The following is a 19,413-nucleotide window of genomic DNA, read 5'->3' as shown; positions in this document are numbered from 1 at the left end:
AGTATATTTCGGAGAATTCTTGAATGATTTTGTTGTGTTTCAACATTTATTTTTAAACAATATCCTCTATCAGTGCAATGTTTCACCTTATAACTTCAATATATTGTTGCTCTTACTTATTTGGTCATATCAATGTCATATTGGACATAATAATAATAATAATAATAGTCACATTGGACATAATAACAATGTTATCATAAACAGGCTTTTTGGTGCAACTTTTTCTGCATTCAGCAATTTTACAAAGAAGACATAAGAAAATAGCAGAGCTTGTGATTTTGAATGGCTTTATGAAATTGTTGTAAAAAGCCAATTATTGAATCGATTCAGATAAAGACAAATATAGGTATGTAGGATAATTATTCATATAAGTTACAATCCATTTTCTGCCACTGTATGCTGACTAAGTTTCAAAGTGAATCATAGTATAACTACAATACAGTCTATACCAGGGGTGTGCCAAAAAATCGATTCATAAAAGAATCGAGAATCTCAATTATTAATCGAATCGAATCAATATTAATATCCAAAAATTTATTTTATTTAAATGAGAAATGAAGAAGAAGGGGAAAAGACAGTTGTAACCCACATGCTGTTTTTGTGGAAAAAGGCACTTACAATACAAAATTAATAAATATTTAAAAAAAAAAAAAAAAAAAACTTTAATTTCTCTATTTGTCATTTTGTCTTGCAAAGCAGACTGGGGTAGATCATGACAATGTTGTGCATATCTGTAAATTGAAGCAGAAATCATTTGTCAATCAAATCATTTTAAATCGAAAATTGTTTGAATCGAGAATCAAAAATCGATTCTGAATCGAATCGTAGAGCCAAAAATTGTAATCGAATCGAATCGTGAGACAGTCAAAGATTCCCAGCCCGAGTCTATATACCCCGTTGTGATGCGGAGACGGTGGGTGTCAAAATCTTAATACCGCCCAACCCTAGTTGTTCTTTTATTTAATCATGTACTTACAAATATGCGAAAGCTATATAGTTAAAATACGGCATCAGTTACGAATTTGTTGAAGAATGTTTCATTTTTGGGGTCATTTTGTCGTAGTGCAAGGTTTTTATATGTAAGCGGTGCTACTAGATGTGAGAAACTGTGTCCTCGTTCCTTACTCGTGTGCGCGTGTGTCGAAATATGTCACATGGCCAGGTGGTTGCCCACACGCTGGAGCTCTTCAATTACGCTGCTTATGTGTTCTCGACAAATATTTCCTCACACTGTTTCAGGGAAGTTTTCGCATTGCTAGGTGAACCAAAATGCCAGCGACACCTATCCCGGGCTCAGATGTCATCTGCGAATAAACAGCGTGTCAGTCTGGCTGCGCGCCCGCCGCCTGCAGACAGCCCCTGTCAGCGTCAGAAGCAGGAAATGCCACCTCTCTGCTGACAGCTGCCTGTGCCGACGTTCCCACCGACATCCGGGGGGGGGAGAGCCTGGCAACTCCCCGCATCCACTCTACGAGCTGCCATGCAAAGTTCACATCCTCAAACTTGCCGCGCGGCTCACATTCTGCCCTGACAGCACTCCGCTGTATATCTAAATAGAGCACGAGCCAGGCCTGTCCCTGGAAAACTTTTACATTCTGCTCCATTCAGGGAGGATTTGTCACTTGGGAAGAAGGATAATGAAGCCGTGTTTCTTCTCCGCTTGCTCAAGGCGCTCTTTCTAGCAGACATGGGGATGGCTGGATTGGATTAAATGAGCTATCCTCCGTGTCTGTCAAGGTGAGGACAGATGAGTATTGTGGAGAATCGGAGTTTTGTGCTCTGACTATATTCAATGAGATGATCAAGACACAGGAAGAAGAATTAGAGTATTTGGTGGAACACTATTGGAATTCCATTGCTGGTAATCTTGAAAATGACTCAAATTAAATGTTGATTTTCATAACAGCACCACCTGAAGAACTATAAAACACACACGCACCATATTGTGGTTATTTATGTTTAGCATGCCCACTCGGGATGTCACGATAAGGGCAATATCGTGATATCGCGATATTAAAACTGCCACAATATCGTCGTCGTCATGTTCACAATATTTAAAAGGAACACATCTGTTAAAAAAAAAAAGTCAGGTTGATTTCCATTTGTGCAGTTCTAGCACCCTCTAGTGGCTAGTTTGTAAGTGCAATTTAATTTTCATTAGGGATGTTTTGGCCTTCTATGTTTAAAATCTATGCTAAGTGTCAGATTTAGGGGATTGTAATTTGCTTGTGAAGCGATCAATGTGTGCTTGCATTAACAAACTTTTTTTTTTTTTAAACAAACCATAACTTTAAGTTGTGTGTAAAATAATGACTTCCGGGGCAATTCCGTGTACAAGTTATATTACTCATCCGAGGACTGCTTTTGAAATTACAAATTTATATATCTGATTGTGGCTGGCTGCTTAACTCATTCACTCCCAGCCATTTTCACAGAAGCAATCTCGTTCGCTCCCGGCTGTTTTACTAGATTTTGACTGATTTTGCAAGGCCCACAGAATATTATGTATATTGCTATAAAAGCAATGTGTAATAACTACCATTTCTGCAACCGTTCTTTGCAGTTGAGAGGCTGCATCAAAGCCTTATGGTTGCTCTAGCATAAAAAAAAAAAAAAAAAAAAAAAAAAAAAAACGTATAAATACGTCTTTGGGACACTTAAAACATTAAAAAAAATATTTACACGTTATTGGGAGTAAATGAGTTAATTATTTTATTTTATTTTTTTGTTTTGTTTTGTTTTTTTGTTTTTTTGTACTTTTCAAAGTCGCGGGCCGGATTAAACCCCTTTGCGCGCCTGATGTTTAACACCCCTACTCTAAAGTCAAACGTTTATTAAACTATTGTTCAAGGTTTGCTGGACAGCTCACCAGTGGCTCCAGTGTCATCAATGGTGTAATTGCTATGCTTTCTGCTATATAACGAATGAAATGCACAGGTTAAAGTTTGTCAAATTAATGTAAATTCATGACAATGGCATAAATGACGCAATTACACCCAGTTACAGAAATACAGTAAGCTGAACATGCTTTAAAAAAAAAAAAAAAAAAAACTAATTCTGTCAAAGCCAGCTTACGTCTTCATTGCATTCTGCCATGTATTTATGCATGTCTTTTCATTGGAGGGTTGCTCCCACTAATTGGTCTTAATTGTTGGTAATACCCCCACTCCATTCTCCTTTAGGTCACCCGGCATGCAACGAAGGAGATGCCTTTTTTTTTTTTTTTATTGATGTGACAGCGTTAAATTGAGAACCTTTGGCGGTGTGTCAAAGCCTAATTAATCACTCTAATTTCATCTCTCCATGCATCCTCGGCCACTGAGCGAATGTGATCAGAGGGAGAGCTCATAACTGCGTTAGCTAAGCCTCCTCATGCTAATTAGTTTGTAGCCCAGAGATGGAGAGGCCCTACGGGTGAAAGGCAAGACGCTCAAGCTGGCCTAAATGGCCATATAATGACCAAGGGAATGGTAATCGGAACCCAGCTCATTTTCATTACGTATTACGTTCAAGTTGTTCGCCCCTTTTCACCCCCCCCCCCCCCCCTTCCATTAAATGGCACAAGTTTCTTAGGACGATCCGAGGATAATGTGGTAGTTTTGACCATGTCTAGACAGCCCAAGTCGTTACCTTACTGAATCACCGCGTGACTCTAACAATGCTTTTTGTATGATGAGCATTGAGGAATGAAAAAACAAAACAAAAAAAAACACTGAGTTGTCGGCATCTCCCAAAGAGACTAGTTCACCTCCACAGATGACCATCCATAGTTGAATGAAGGATCTCCAGAAGACCCCAACAATAAGAAGGGGGACTTTTTCCAGAACTGCCTGTGTCTTATTTTGCAACAGAACAATGAAATATGAAATGCTATGAGGATGATCTCAACATCTTATATCAAAGATCGGACCAAAAGTTTAATTTGAACATTCTTTCACAAAATTCTCCCTTCCAAAGAGGGTTTAAGCTGGTAATATTCCACCAGCTTCCACGTGAGTGGTCCTGTTGGGGGTATGCTAGCAACTAGGGGTGGGAGAAAAAAAATCGATATCGCAATACAGTGATACCTCAGCTCACGAACATAATTGGTTCCCAGAAAGTGTGTGTAAGGCGAAAAGTTCATCTTCCGAACATTTATTTCCCATAAGAAACCATTAAAATGAGAATAATCCGTTCCCAGGTCCCTATAAAACATAATTTTCTGCTAAATAAGCCTTAAAACTACACAAAAATATACCTTATTTTATGTATAATAAATGTGCTATTGCATTGCAATTAAAGAAATAAACTGTACTGTATAATAAAGTCGTTTTATTTACCTTTGTGATGGTAGTTCTTAAGGATGGAAGCAATGGTACTTACTTCATTCGCGAGCGTTTCACCGTGTAGCGCGTTTATGGAACGGTTGCCGCTCAATCGCACTTTTGTGCTCACCGGAGCGGTGGAGGCGTGTCCCTTGGTGAACAAGGAAGTGGAGCACTTTAGCGAGTCAACAAAAAGTGAGCACCGCCAACTACTTTCACCTCTTTCCTGGGACTAAACAGCCGTGGCACGATTTTCTCCTTTTTTGAGGTACGTGACGGCACTTTCGCTTTTTTTAGTGGCGCAAACTCCATTGACGACAATGCAAACGCGCCGCCGAATCGTCGTCCCTCGCTTTTTGGTGAGAACGCAGCATTAGGCTTAACACTAGCCTGTGGTGGGGTCTTTTTCGGTCCCATAATAGCAAAAGTACACTCAATATGGTCCAGAATGTCTATCAAACACAAACCGCGTCCGCACTCAAAGAAAGGGGGTGACGAACTGGGACGCCGTGAGCGTGCGTCAGCTTCTCGTGGCCGCCACCGTGGTGCTGTTCGACCGCGTGGTTTGGTTCGTCCGCCGAAAACTAGTTCGTCAGCAGAGTCTATATGCTCGCGAATTTAACGTTCTTGAGGCGAAAAGTTCGTGAGCTTAAGCGTTCGTCAGCGTTGTTGCGCTCTCTGTTGCAATAAATTATCGATACACTGATGGTAGATTTTGATGTAATGTGTCCAGTTGTGCAGTGTTATGTTATAAATGTTTATGCACTTTAATTTGTCTCACTTTACAATGTTTACGGTTAAAAGACTAAGAGGCAGTGAGGCACTATGCAGAAGTTTTGGCGTTGAATAAATGCATAATTAGACATTTTCCTTTTTATGGGCATTTGTTGGCTTTTTCAGTCACATATTGTGATATATTTTAAAATATATTCAATATATCAAAAATCGTAGATATCGTCTACGTGATATTATCGATATCGTGAGCCAGTATCGAATTGTGGTTTACCCATATCGTCCCACCCCAACTAGCAACAGATAAAAACCCAGGGGTCATTCTCTCCGGGCTCTGATTTTTTTTTCCTTTTCGCTCTTTCTTCCTGGATCTCTTCCCGTCGTCTCTCATGCTGAAGGCCAGAACAACCTCTCGCTACCAGCTTCTTCCCGCCATTTACCTTCTCTTTTTGAATGGTGGGAATCCGAAGAACAGCACTTCACTTTTTCCTCTCTTTTCCTGTTTTTTTAGTTTTGGCTGCGTGGCCTCACGCTCGCTCTTCGTCCCAGCCGTCACAACACAAAAGGCCTTTTTTTTTTGTCTGTGCCATGCTGCGGGCTTCCCAAGCATGCTCCAAAAAGCCTGACGAAAAAGGGCCCCTCCGAAGCCAGCAGATCAGACTCGAGAAAGATTGAAAAACCCGCAATGTGGACCACGAGGACAAATTCTGTCTTGATGAGCTCTCTCCCCGTTGGACTGTTTTTTCATCCCTTCTTCAACCGACATGATGGCTGCGAAACCTCCAACGTCTTGGACCCAAAACCAAATAAGCCATAAGTGCAATTTTCCAGACATTAACCACATTATACAAATTGATGCTTCCAATTGGGTGGAGTGGTCACTGGTCAGTTTGATGAGCATTAGGGCTTTGTTCTTATAATTATAGAGGTAAAATGTAGTTTCAATTATTATTATTTTTTAAATCATTTTTTTTTCTTGAACAAAAAGGTTTTGCAATTATAGTTTTTATTATTGTGTTAGTTTGTTAACTAGAATAATCTTGCATACAACAAAAGGAAATTGGTGTAATTTTGTAAAATGTTGTGCTATTTGAAATGTATTGTATTTTTTGTGGGTGTTTTACCATCATGCAAACTGTACGTGTGAAATTCCTGCTTGTTAAATTTTAGAGAGCTCTGTTTTTATATTGCCGGCTTCTTTCTATTAAAAACTTCAGCGCGTCACTTTTTATGAGCGTGTGGATACATCTGGCCAACGCATTTGGCATGCGACGATTCCATTCGAGACACCAAAGAGGAGAGAGCCAAATGTCCGAGACGCAAGTCTTGCTTGGCACAAGCAAAATGCTACGTTGGGAGAGCAGGAAACCGCTCAGGAGATCAGAAACTGCCTGGAGAGTTTAGAGTGTGCGTAAGAGGTTGATCCTTGTTCCACTTAAGACTGCTTGCTTGTAATTTTGGTGGCCCAGGAATTTAAAGCTTCTTCTGCTATTCTGGAGTGAAAGTGTTTGCGTGCGTCCTACTCAAAGAGTGGCAGGGAAAATATTGCAGGCGGAAAGGTCACAAAAACAAACATTTACTGTTGCCTTGTTGCTGTGCACACTCTTGCTGTTTATACAAACTTACAAACTGCTCATAATAGCAAGATTATTAATTACATAATTACACAGAATAGAATAGGTAAAGGAAAATGAAGTGGTGCAATGTCACAAGCTAAACATCAGAGCAAATGTGTGGTATTGGAAGAAAATTAAAGATTTGAATGAATCATATGCCATATCATTAGCCATAAGAGGCTAAAATATTATTTCCGCCTGAGAACTATCAAGTCAAGTCAAGTCATCTTTATTTATATCAAAATTAGGGATGGACGAGTATCGATACCAGGTATCGGTATCAGGCCGATACCTGATACCGATACCAGGTATCGGTATCAGGCCGATACCTGGCCTTATTTCAAGGTATCGGTACTCGCAACGACAGCCAATACCGGTATTGGCTGATCACTTGTGGCTGTTTTATGATCAGAAACTAGAAATTTAAAAATAAATAAATAAATACAAAATTGCTATTAAATTACATGCAATTTTAAGAAAAGAAAAAAAAAATATATATATATATATATATATATAATTTTTTTTTTTTTTTAATGATTCGGAATTTTTTGGGGGGGGAATTTTTATGTATCAAAACTACTAGTGATATTGGTATTTGGTATTTGTATTGGTGACAACTCAAGAATTGAGTACTCATACTAGTATCTGTCTGGAAAAAAAAAAAAAAAAAAAGGAAATGCAGCAATTCCACCACGTTGAGACTCTAGTGCACGCAGGATTTAAGCCGGTCATAGAAACAGAGGCCTCTGTGTTATTAATGTCTGATGTTATTCTTCAAATGAACAGCAGATTTTGCTAAAATGCAGCAAGATTTGTACAAGCACTGCAAAACTCTGAGCAGTAATGTTAGCACCGATGCCAGCGCTAACACAACATGAGAAGTACGACAATTTAATCATCGGCTAAAGTCTGTGTTCCAGGGTTGCCATGGCAATTATACTATTATTCTGATCAAAATCATTTGAAAGTGGCGCTGTTGTTACAAAGTAAGTCACTTTTATCCCGCAACAGCATGTGAATAAGTCTGTGAATGAGTAAGCCTATAGTGTAATGTACTGGTACTCATAAAATAATGAGTCCTACAGTTCCAGGAAGTGTTTTCAAACCTTATTCGTGACTCATCGAAGCTGACGTGTACCCATCCACTAGATGTGCTCTATTTGAAAATCATTGGACTTTTGAATTATACAGAAAGCTTGTTCAGTGTGAAAAAGATAAAATGGAGGGGCTATGGTTGAATATTATATTCGTAATATGTCTGCAGCTAATTATGTGGTTTATTATTGACTTCAGGTCAGAAGTTGGTGACGTATTGTCAAAGAATAGCAAACAGTGACAATGGAAATGAAATCCATCCATTCTGTCTTGTTCAGTGTTCTCTTGGTTTTTTTGTTGTTGTTTTTTTTAATGCATTTTGACTTTTGTATTTGAAATTCAGTTAGTTTGAATTAGTTTCTAGAGCAGTTTATTTTGGAAGCTGGGATTGACCCAAGTTCTCCGCAACCCTAATGATGACAAGCTGGACAGAAAATGGATGTTAAAAATATTACATCCCTCCACTATACACCACCTCTTTGTTAAACCATTTAGCGGAACCAGTTTGAGGGTGATATTTTAAGTGGGAATTATTCCTCCAATTAAAATGCCTAAAATCTCTGTTGTTGGTGCCCTGGGACACTTTTTTTCATTAGCAGACTGAAATGCTGGACGTAAGTGTTTTTTTTGTTTTTTTTCCCCCCCTCTCCGTCTTGTTTAATGATGTCCCTTTCAGGTGGGCTGTCAGCTATTTTAGCGACTCAGCTTTGGCACAAATGCCCCAATGAACGCAGATTTTATTTCATTTTTTTTTTAAGAAGCAATCATCTGTGAAACAAAAGCAAGAGTAGCTTGCTGTTCTTACTTGAAGATTGGACTACAAGATCATTTATATCTGATGTGCGATTCATGAATGAGACATTTTTTGCATTAATGTGATTTCCCAAAGCTTTTTTATGCTCACAAATATTTTTACTATGATTCACTCTGGCACGAGAGTCTCCGGGAGGTACTTGGAATCAGTTCAGAAAAGAAGGAGAGAATGTGTGTTTTTAATGGCGAGTTGCAGTTTATTGTAAAGTACACTGATGTAGTTTACTGGAAACTCAAAGCACTATTTTGGTCAATAAGTTTACTTGTGCCCTATATTTTTTAATGGTGTTCATTCTGATCTTCTATGTGTTTTATTCAGTCATGTAATAAATGCAAAGTCACAGGTTTTGCCTCCCAAATTGTTTGTGTAAAGACAGATACCATTGATCCATAAATGTAATTTTGTGACAAATTTCCAAAGAGGTGTGTCAGTTTAGTTTGGATAATTGTTTTCAGTAAATAGCTGACAACCCTTCAAAAAGGATGAAAAATACTCCAGGCAAGTTGAGAGCTCCAGTTTCTCCCTATGTTATTTAAACTCATCTTTTTCATTTAAGGAATTAACTAATCACATGGAGCAGTTTTAATCATTCCACCAATTTCTGCTTCTGCTGAATTTGCTTTGTCCTGCATTGGTGATATTCAAACTCGGAGAACAATTTGGATGAAGTGTGCATTCACATCAAAATCTCAGTATTTTATAAGTGATATCGCAGCGAGGAGTCAGTGCCGCCATTTAGTTGAAAACTGGTTTAGCTGCAAAAGTCCTAATGTGAGGGCAACTTTAGGATTTGGTTGAAGCTCAATATGTCCACAGGGTAGGAAAAATAATATGTTAGTTTTCCACAGCTCTACTCAGGGTGTATATTACGGTAAACCAGTACTAGTGGAACACAAACATCACGAATAATAATACCCAAACACCCGCACATAATCTATGAAGACCATTCTCATGACACAAACCTTCCATACCATACAAAAAGCGCTATATAAATCGGATCTATTATTATTATTATTATTATTATTATTATTATTATTATTATTATTATTATTATTATTATTATTATTATTATTATTATTATTATTAGGGATGGGCGAGTACCGATACCAGGTATCAGTATCGGGCCGATATCAGCCTTTTTTCAAGTACTCGTGACGCAGACGAGTACAAGCGACCGATGGCAGAGGGGGAAGACATGAAGTGAGTCCTCCTTGCCTGTAAGTGGCGCTAGCTTGCAGCAGTTTTTCACCAAAACTTCACCGGTTTGGAAATACTTCAAAATTGTGAATCTTAGTATTTTTGTGTTTTATTCTGAGCATTGAGACTAGGGGTGTGAATTGCCTAGTACCTGACGATTCGATTCGTATCACGATTCACAGGTCACGATTCGATTCGATACCGATTAATCCCGATACGAATTTATAAGTCGATTGTTGCGATTTTTTTTCATTCAAATTTAGAAAATACTAATCAGTAAGCTTGTAGAGTGTAAGATTTATATGAAAATGTATTATTTATTTATCTGAAATTTCAGTCTTATAGAGGTTGTAATCTGTTTCATGTTTGAACAGCATTAAAATAAAATATTAAGGCTTAATGTTCCGTTCATATAACATTCTTCCATGCTCAAGGTGTGAATCCTAAAAAAAAAAAAAAAAAAAAAAAAAAATCGATTCTGCCGATTATTGAATCGATTTGAGAATCGCGCGATGTGGTATCGCGATATATCGCCGAATCGATTTTTTTTTTTTAACACCCCTAATTGAGACTATTGAAGAGTGACTGTGTTGCTGTTTTTTTGTCAAAATTAAAGGAAATATATTTGTTTAAAAATATCTTTTAGTTATTTTTTTTATTTGTCAGAATGTACTACTGGTATCAGCAGTTGGTATCGGTATCGGTGAGTACTGAGGGTCTGAGTATCGGCATCGGTCTGAAAGTGATATCGAACATCCCTAATAATAATAATAATAATAATAATTATTATTATTATTATTATTATTATTATTGTTATTATTATTATTATTATTATGACTGATATTCTACATCAGTTAGACAAAATAGACTATAGGCACATTGCAGTAAGAGGGTGTTGTAACCTGTTTTTAATCTCAGATTTTCCCCAAAGGGAAAAAAAAAAAAAATACAATCCACCTAACCATGATTCGTGTACAACAACATAAATACTGTTGGAAAAGTTCATTCCAAAAATTAAGCCGTTTTTTTTTTTCTCCCCTTAGTCACTTCCTGTAAACATTGAAAAATGCAAATCAAGTCTTCTCAGTTCTCAACAAGACAACATCTAAATAACGACAACAGTTCCATCTGTGAGGCTTGGCTGCCACACTGCAAAGTCTCCAACGGGCTCAAACAAAATGTTGAACCTTTTGTTTGCTTTGTTTCTTTCTGTATACTTTCACTTTTCTAATGTGAATGTTCGAAGGAGTCAACTTTGCGTTTTGATTTCAGCAGGTTGTAACAGAGGAAGGGGTGTTTGTGGTCAGGCCGGGTCCATCAGAAAAGGCTAGTCAGTGTGGTCTGTGACGGGCTCCTACACTCGTGGACATCCATGCCGCCTGCCACTGAGGTGAGCACAGAGGTCACTGTGGGCATGGTGGGGTTGGTCAAGTCCGTCAGGGTGGTGGGGGTGCTGGAGGGGCTCATGGAAGCATTTGAGATCTCAGAGGCCGGTCCTGACGGCGTGCCGCCCTGCAGTGTGGAGCCGTCAGAGGTCTTGTCCGCACCGGTGCTTTCTTGCCGCAGAAGATTCCTCCGGAATTTGGCCCGAGCGTTCTGGAACCAGACCTGCCAAGAGGATGACATTGTTACATAAAATCGTTTGGCGTGCAGTCATAGTGTTGTTGGTCGTCACATTCACACAGGTTCGCAATATTATCATGTACAGTAGTAATGCAAAATTACACACTAAGGCAGGGGTGTCCAAACTACGGCCCGGGGCCCATTTGCGGCCCGCCGTCCATTTTTCAGTGGCCCGCGACATGTGCTAAAAATGGCATTTGACTCAGTTCAAATAAAATAAAAACAAAAATGTTTGGAGATGGTCAAAGTAAGAAGGGAGAATGTCAAAAACACAGGTGCTATTAAAGGTTATTTTAGTTAACTAAAACTAACGAAAAAACAACAATTCAAAACAACAATTTCGTTAACGAAATAAAAATAAAAACGAAGAAAGAAAACTAACTGAAACTACATTTTATGTTTACAAAACTAACTACAACTAACTATAGCAAATGTCCTTCGTTTTAGTCTGTAATTAATTTAATATATGAGCCTTGGAGGATTATTTTAAATGTGATTTTTAATAGATTTAGTTTGATATAAACTGGAATAATGACGTTTAAATATTGCGCACAAGTAATACACATTAAAAAATAAAAAAAAACTCAAACTAATACTGAAACTAACTAAACTAAAACTAAGCATTTAGTAAAGAACTAAAACTAATAAAAAAAAACAACTAACAGAACCACCCTGAAAACTAATTAAAACTGACATAACATCATGTGGCCCTTGCGTCCTTCTGATTTTCTGCATGTGGCCCTCAAATGAAAAAGTTTGGACACCCCTGCACTAAGGGCATCTTAAATCATTGCGTCTGACTGCACTTACAATTATTTTAAATGTCCAGCCATCATTGCTGGCTTACAAATGAAAGGTAAAAAAATATGAAACCAGTTTTAAAATTGAAAAACATGCACGTGTACGTTTTGTTGCTTTTTCCACGGCAAATAAAATCACATTTGAGCAGTCGTGGATGTGAAAGCTGATGCCTCAAAAAATAACCTTGATCGCTGTAACTAGCAAATGAAAATACTTAATTAGATTTTTTAACATTTGTGCTTTTCTTTCAAACAAACGACCACCTTAAAAAAATGTTAGACTTTCACTTACAAAAGTACAAAGTGAAAAGAAAAAAATTCTTTGCTCAGTGTTCCCTGTATTTGTGTCCCTTACTATGCGAGACAGATGAATGAAAATCCTTTACAGCGTGGGCTGTAATGTAAAATGTCAGACTTGTTTATTCAAGTGTGAAAGCGTCTCCATTTTCAACACTCGAACCAATTGAACCACTCAATGCACAGAACATCCATAAACAGCAGCTTAGTCATGGAAATGCATCTTCAAATAATAGAAACATTTTCATGGCAAAGTAAAAACAGATAATTAGCACCTAATTACGAAGCTTTTCGGCATCTCAACATTGTTCAAATCTTCCATACCAGCTTTGCTCTTAACTCATTCACTGCCATTGACGGAAAAAGACGATGCAAATGATGCATTTTTTGCTGGTCTGGCAATGAATGTGTTAATTAATGTACAGTAAGCCTCATCTATTTGTCTACTCGTCGAACACAAACAAACAAATGCGCACATACAATTGGCTAATATTGGACCAATGACATGTCATCATTTCACACTTGACACCATTCTTGTTCCAGGCCATCTGACTGCAGGCAGAAAACTCTTAGTCGTACAAACAATGTCATTAAATGGAAGTGATGCCCTAAAATGGCCTCAAAGAGGAAGTCAAGTCAAAATTTTTTATTGAAAATAATGTGTTCTATGCGGCTCCACTAGTTCAAGCACAGTATTATGATTAATATTGTGTTTATGGAATAGGAATTAAGCTGCCAAATTCCATCTCAGGGGACGGCCATTTTGCCACTTGCTGTCGACTGAAAATGACATCACAATTGCTCAGGATCAGGCAATGACCAATCATTCGCTCAGCTTGCGAATGTCACATGGCCAAATTCAGAAAACAGGTGGACCACGATTGGTCGTTACCTAAGCCCTGAGCAACTGTGATATCATTTTCAATCGACGGCAAGTGGCAAAATGGCCACCGCCAACTGAGATGAATAAAAACAGATTGATTTAGCAACTTAACGGATATTCCACAAACCGAATATTAATACAAATGTTGTGTTTAGACCATTTAGGGTGCATAAAATGTATTATTGCAAGAAAATGTTTGACTTTGACTACCCCTTTCAGAATAAAAGATGCCTTACTTTATCCAATAATAAAACACCATTGATGGATGACAAGAGTCAAACGACGCAATGCCTGTTGAGTCAAGTTAATTAGCATTAGCTGCAAATGTGATCCTGTACATGACATTCAATTCTCTATGTTGTAGCATCTGTTCCAACTCAAATAAACTAAGAATGGGCGGGGGGGGGGGGCATTCTGAGACCTGCAGCATTGCTCTGTTGTGCAGTCCTTTGAAATTTCAGCATCGCAGCCTGACAGTTTTAATACACTAAATCAAAAACTCTTGTTTAAAGTGAATGATGCTGGACCGGGGCTACCAACTTGGTGTCTGCGGGCACAATGTAGCACCCAAGGACCACGCACAGTAATTATGACCTGTGAAAGGGAGAAGGTCTCTTCCTCATGGAGTCACAGACTAAATGATACTCTCCACAGTTTCAACTCAATACAATCATCACCCTCATTCATTTTCTATTAGATCGAGTGGCATTAAATTACACTAAAAATAAAAACATTGACAGTAATTTCACTGGTAATTGTAGTTATCAACCTTCATCAACAAAATCTTACATTATGGATCATGTGTTCATGTTTTTGTTTTGTTTTTTAATGTTAATTTAAACTAATTACACAGATAATGCAGAGGTAAGAAAAATTACTGTTTATCCATCCATCATCATCATCATCATCATCATCATCATCATGTTTTGCACGACTTGCGGGTCACATGTAAGGTGGAATCTATCCCGAATGATTTTTTTGACAAAATCACCAGCAAAATGTATAATTTAATATCATACACAAAAATGTAATCATCACAATAAAGCCTATTTTTCCATACGTGAAGATGAATGCACTCCCTTCAGAAATTGCACGTGAACACTGAGATGCTGCGAGGTGTAAAGTCACATCAACGACGAATGCTGTTGCAGACGCGGAAAGGTTGATTCTCAAAATGTGCACATATTTATTTACGCATACGAGGCTGGCTAATATAAAACTGCTTTTTGTTCGAAAATGATGTCAATCTTTCCAATAAAATTAAATGATCTTCCCTTCTCTCTTTTTTTTTTTCTCATCACTTCTCTGTGCGCCGCTGAGTGCAAGTGATGGAATCCTGCATGCAGCCGTGGGAAACGAGCAAGGGGGGGAGGCAAGCACATCAGCCGGCATGAAAACTTGAAAGCATCAAAGCAAAACGACTGCTTTGTCTTCCGCGAGCGTTAATTAAAACAGTAGGACGAATTGTCAAATTGTCTCGTCCCCGTGACGATTTTATCACTTGTCTGTGGAATTCGGTTGTAATCTCTCGCTCTTGTTGCATTAAACAGTTTTTGTTTCTCGTCACATCACTTATTCCCTTGACATATTTCATGCTTCCCCTTACAGAATATCGTTTTTATGCTACAAAATGATACTTCAATCTAAATATAACAAACACATTTTTTTTTTTTTTTTTTTTTTAATGGCTGTCACATCGAGTGCACTTTTCCCCACACGATTAGTAAGTACAATGCAAAAAAGGTTCAGCTTGATTTAGCTTCTTTTTAGGACAAAACATTCAGGGCATTCATTAGATTCTCGTCCGAGGTTGATCAACAATTAGGCACCAAAAGTATTGGTTAGATTTGTATAATTTTGCTTTTATAGACCAACAAAATGGATTTGAAATAAATAGGAAGATCGGGACAAAATGGTTTTAATTTAAAGGGTCCGTTCGTATTTTTCATCCTCGCCTCCAGCGTGTGCGATCAGCACTGACTTACCCCCTGACGGCGTTCTGTGACGCGAGTTCTGGTCCGGTGTTGGACGAGAGGAAAATAGTCCAGCAAGCTGGCTGGGGGTCACGGAAATAAAAGCGTTTTTCTTCTAAAAACAATTTGTGTTCAAAAGAGTGAAACATTTGCATCACAATATTCTTTTCTGGAAAAAAGTCAGACGACATTACCGTCAGGCACTACGTTTCTGTTCGTTCGTATCACTGCGCATCGCCCTGTAGAACGCTAATCGACGCGCTGCAGACAGTTGATCCTTCCGCCTTCGGAAAGACAAACAACTTGTAGATTAGTGCGCGTCTATCAGCTGCATGTGGGGCGCCGCGCAGTGATACGAACGAACAGAAAAGTAGTGCCGGCGGTAATGGCGTCTGACTTTTTTTTTTCCAGAAAAGGAGTATTGTGATGCAAATGTATCACTATTTTGAACACACAAAAAAAACGCTTTTATTTCTGTGACCCCAGCCAGCTTGCTGGACTATTTTCCTCTCGTCCAACACTGGACCAGAACTCGTGTCACAGAACCGCTGTCAGGGGTAAGTCAGTGCTGATTGCACACTCTGGAGGTGAGGATGAAACAGAGATTCATGTCAAAAAATCCGAACGATCCCTTTAAGAAGATTCACCAAAAAAAAAAAAAAAAAAAAAAAAAACACCATTTATGAATTAAAGCAGGGGTGTCAAACTCGCGTTAGCTTAGGGGCCGCATGGAGGAAAATATATTATCAAGTGGGCCGCATCGGAAAAATAACGGTATATAACTTAAAAACAATTGCCGTCATTTATACGCAGATTTTCGTGGACCAGACCTAAATTACGGAGCTCAATTGTAATCATATTGTTCCGAAAAATAACACAAATGCAAATAGAACACAGCAACACTTTGCCGGTATACATTCTGGACGTGTGAAATCGACCTGTTTTGCATATATATTGTTCCCAGAATGCATTGCATGGCGCAGTTAATGATGTTATAAGGACGTTTATCCTTGTCATATCTATTTGTGTTACCAGTAATTGAATTTGTGTCGTATTTAACACATTTATGTTGGTGTATGATTACAAAAAAATAATAATAATAATTAAACAAACTGTAGTTAAAGTTGTGTGTAAAATAATGACATCCCGGACGACGATTCCCTGGACAAGTTGCATTGGTCATCTGAGGACTGCTTGTGAAATTACAAAGTTATATGTTTTGATTGTGGCTGGCTGATTAATTAGTTGGACATTACAAATTTTTAGTTTTTTTTTTTTTTTTTTTTTTTTTTTTTTTTTTACATTACAAAATTATCTCGCGGGCCGGATTAAACCCATTTGCGGGCCTGATCCGGCCCGCGGGCCGTATGTTTGACACCCCTGAATTAAAGCAATGTATGCAGATTATCGTACCCACATTTTCAGGGACAGTTAACATAATTTAACCCCTATATGTAATACTTGGATGTAAATTAATGGCGGCCAAAACTACCCAAAGACTGGAAGTCATGCATAGACATCGGCAACGTGTGATTTTCACCTCCTTACTGCCTTTTTGGCTTCAGTAAGTGAAAAGCATGCTTGCAGGCATCTGAATGTGTGACATTTTTAAGTTTTGGATAAATTATTATAACTTGCGCACCTAACAATGTTGCGCACGACTGAGTGTGTTCACCTGCAAGACCCGCTTGGTGAGGCCTGTCTTCTGCGCGAGCTGCTTGAGGTCCTTGGCGTCTGGGTTGTGGTTGATGGCAAAGTAGGACTTCATGGTTCTCAACTGGTGGTGCTTGAAGGACGTCCTCATGCGCTTGGTCTTCTGACTGGAGCTATACTGGGAGTCGCGGTCCATGGACTCGCTGTCATTCTCGTTGCAGCTCAAAGCTGCAGGCCAGCCAGCAGGGAACAAGAGGAATAGATTATTACGCAGCGGGAACACCGATCTAATCATTAATCATCGTCATTTTTATTTTTTTTTTAAAAATTTTTATATATATTCCCTTTCCAGCATCTAACTGCAATTTTTTAGCTTTTACTGTGACTGGCAGCACTTGCTCTCATCAATGGGTGTTTATTCATCAACACCCTCTTAAAAACTCATTCACTGCCTTTGACAAGTATACTCGTCAATTGTATTTTTTAGAGCGTGGCTAAATGGGGGCGAATCTGATTATGCTACACTGTAAATATCAAACTTGGAAACAACTTTACTGGTGCCCAACCACCGGTAGATGACATCATTGCCCCATTTTATACGAAATAAACACAGTTTCAGAGTCCATGGGAGAAATGGCTATATTTTGGCAAACCTACATTTTTATACTGTCAATTATAAAAGAACGGGACGAGGCAAAAAGTAGGGAGTCTATTCTATCATTTGGTTTATATATAATTATTGAACGTAATATCACGTGGGTATTGAAAATTTTGAAATTTTCTAAAATGGCTGGCAGTGACTGAGTTTTACTCATTCACTCGCAGCCATTTTCACATTTCGCAATCCCGTTCGCTCCCGGCTGTTTTACTGAATTTTGACTGATTTTGCAAGGCCCACAGAATATTGTGTTCTATTGCTATAAAAACATGGAACCTATCAAAAGAAAGATTAGAGTCTCTTCTTTCATCAGGAAAAAAAAGTATGTTTCTATCTGTTTCCGTTTTGCAGCAATTAGCATTAGAAGAGAGCTAAGTTTCATCAGTTTTCACAAATCGATTTAAAATTCGAAGTAATTTAGCTTTTTTTCTAGATGGCCCTGGTTGATCTCCTTTGCTCTGCTGCCACCTGCCGGCCGTTTGTGTAATAACTACCATTTCTGCAACCGTTCTTTGCAGTTGAGAGGCTGCATCAAAGCCTTCGGTATGCTCTAGCATAAAAAAAATAAAAAAAAATAAAAAATAAACGTATAAATACGTCATTGGGACACTCAAAACATAAAAAAAAACGTATTTACAAGTTATTGGGAGCAAATGAGTTAAGCTTGGCACATCAATGAAGTAACAAAAGACTAGAATGTACATACAGTATTTATTAATAAATACTGTACATTCATTCTAGTCTTTATGTAAATAACAGGGTGGGAACTAGAACATGCAATTGTTTTTAAAATTCGAATTACAGTATTTTTAATTTTCAAAATCAAGCAGCTCCAACTTGACACAGTGACACTGACGTTGCTTGCAGCTTCACATCCTCATCGCTGAACCTTGTTAGACGGTAAGTTGTTGTTTTTTTTTTTTTTTTTTTTTTTTTTTTTTTTTTTTTTTTTGTTTTTTTTTTGTCTGTCTGTCTTTACCAGGAGGAGATGCGAGCCATGCAGGCTTGAGTGGCTCCACGCTCGCCTTATTTGTCCCAGTCTGCAAATTTCTTGGCAATGGCCGAAGTGTTGCTGCGTGCATAACAGTTCGCGTTCAATATCATAACGCTGCAAATGATGAATATCAAGTGAGTGAAAAGCATCAGAATAACACTTCTCTTAATTAGTGCATACACACGCAGGACAAATGCTGCCTTCTAGAAAAAAAAGCATATGCTGCTGTATTTTTTTTTATTTATTTATGTTTTTTATCAGGAAGCAATCTGGGAATGTGTTCTGGTCGTCTCTCTAAAGTCCTGCTACTGCGAGTGTGTTTAGAATTTAATGCACACGCGCCACGTGTGCCCACGTACGTGCTGCTCTACTTGTACAGGTGAATTTGGATGTAGTCTCTGGTTGAGAACGCAAGAGGGCGCGCTACATCTGTACTCCAATCAAAGATTCTGATTTGCTTCTTTTGTCTATGAAAACAAATCTAAACCCTCAATTAAAGTTTTGCTTATGAGGATAGTCTGTGAATGTCTAGGTATGTATTATTTTATGTCAGTGTTTTTGTTTTTGTTGTTGTTGTTTTTTTTTTGTTTGTTTGTTTTTTGGAGGGGCAAAACTGATTGTAACTTGTTAGGGATCTATAGCACTTACCCTCAAATGATGTTAATTAAACCGTGTGTACGTGACTGTAATGTTATATTATGTTATGTTATGTTATGTTATGTTATGTTATGTTATGTTATGTTATGTTATGTTATGTTATGTTATGTTATGTTA

At 38.2% G+C, this 19,413-nt stretch overlaps 1 protein-coding gene across 2 annotated transcripts in view; it reads right to left on the bottom strand.

The window, feature by feature from the left end:
* Positions 1-10,643: 10,643 nt before the first annotated feature.
* lhx2b (LIM homeobox 2b) overlaps positions 10,644-19,413 on the bottom strand; it is a 14,184-nt gene continuing 5,414 nt past the window's right edge. For both annotated transcript variants that reach the window (XM_077522724.1, XM_077522725.1), the window contains exons 4-5: positions 17,010-17,215; positions 10,644-11,366 (exon numbers count right to left, since the gene is read on the bottom strand). In XM_077522724.1, coding sequence (XP_077378850.1) covers positions 11,076-11,366; positions 17,010-17,215 — 497 coding nt within the window. In that variant the 3' untranslated portion in view covers positions 10,644-11,075. The remainder of the gene's footprint in view (positions 11,367-17,009; positions 17,216-19,413) is intronic.

This window comes from Festucalex cinctus, chromosome 5 (genome assembly GCF_051991245.1).
Source record: "Festucalex cinctus isolate MCC-2025b chromosome 5, RoL_Fcin_1.0, whole genome shotgun sequence".
NCBI lineage: Eukaryota > Metazoa > Chordata > Actinopteri > Syngnathiformes > Syngnathidae > Festucalex > Festucalex cinctus.
Note: the sequence above shows the minus strand (reverse complement) of the source record. Positions and strands in the feature narration are given on the sequence as shown.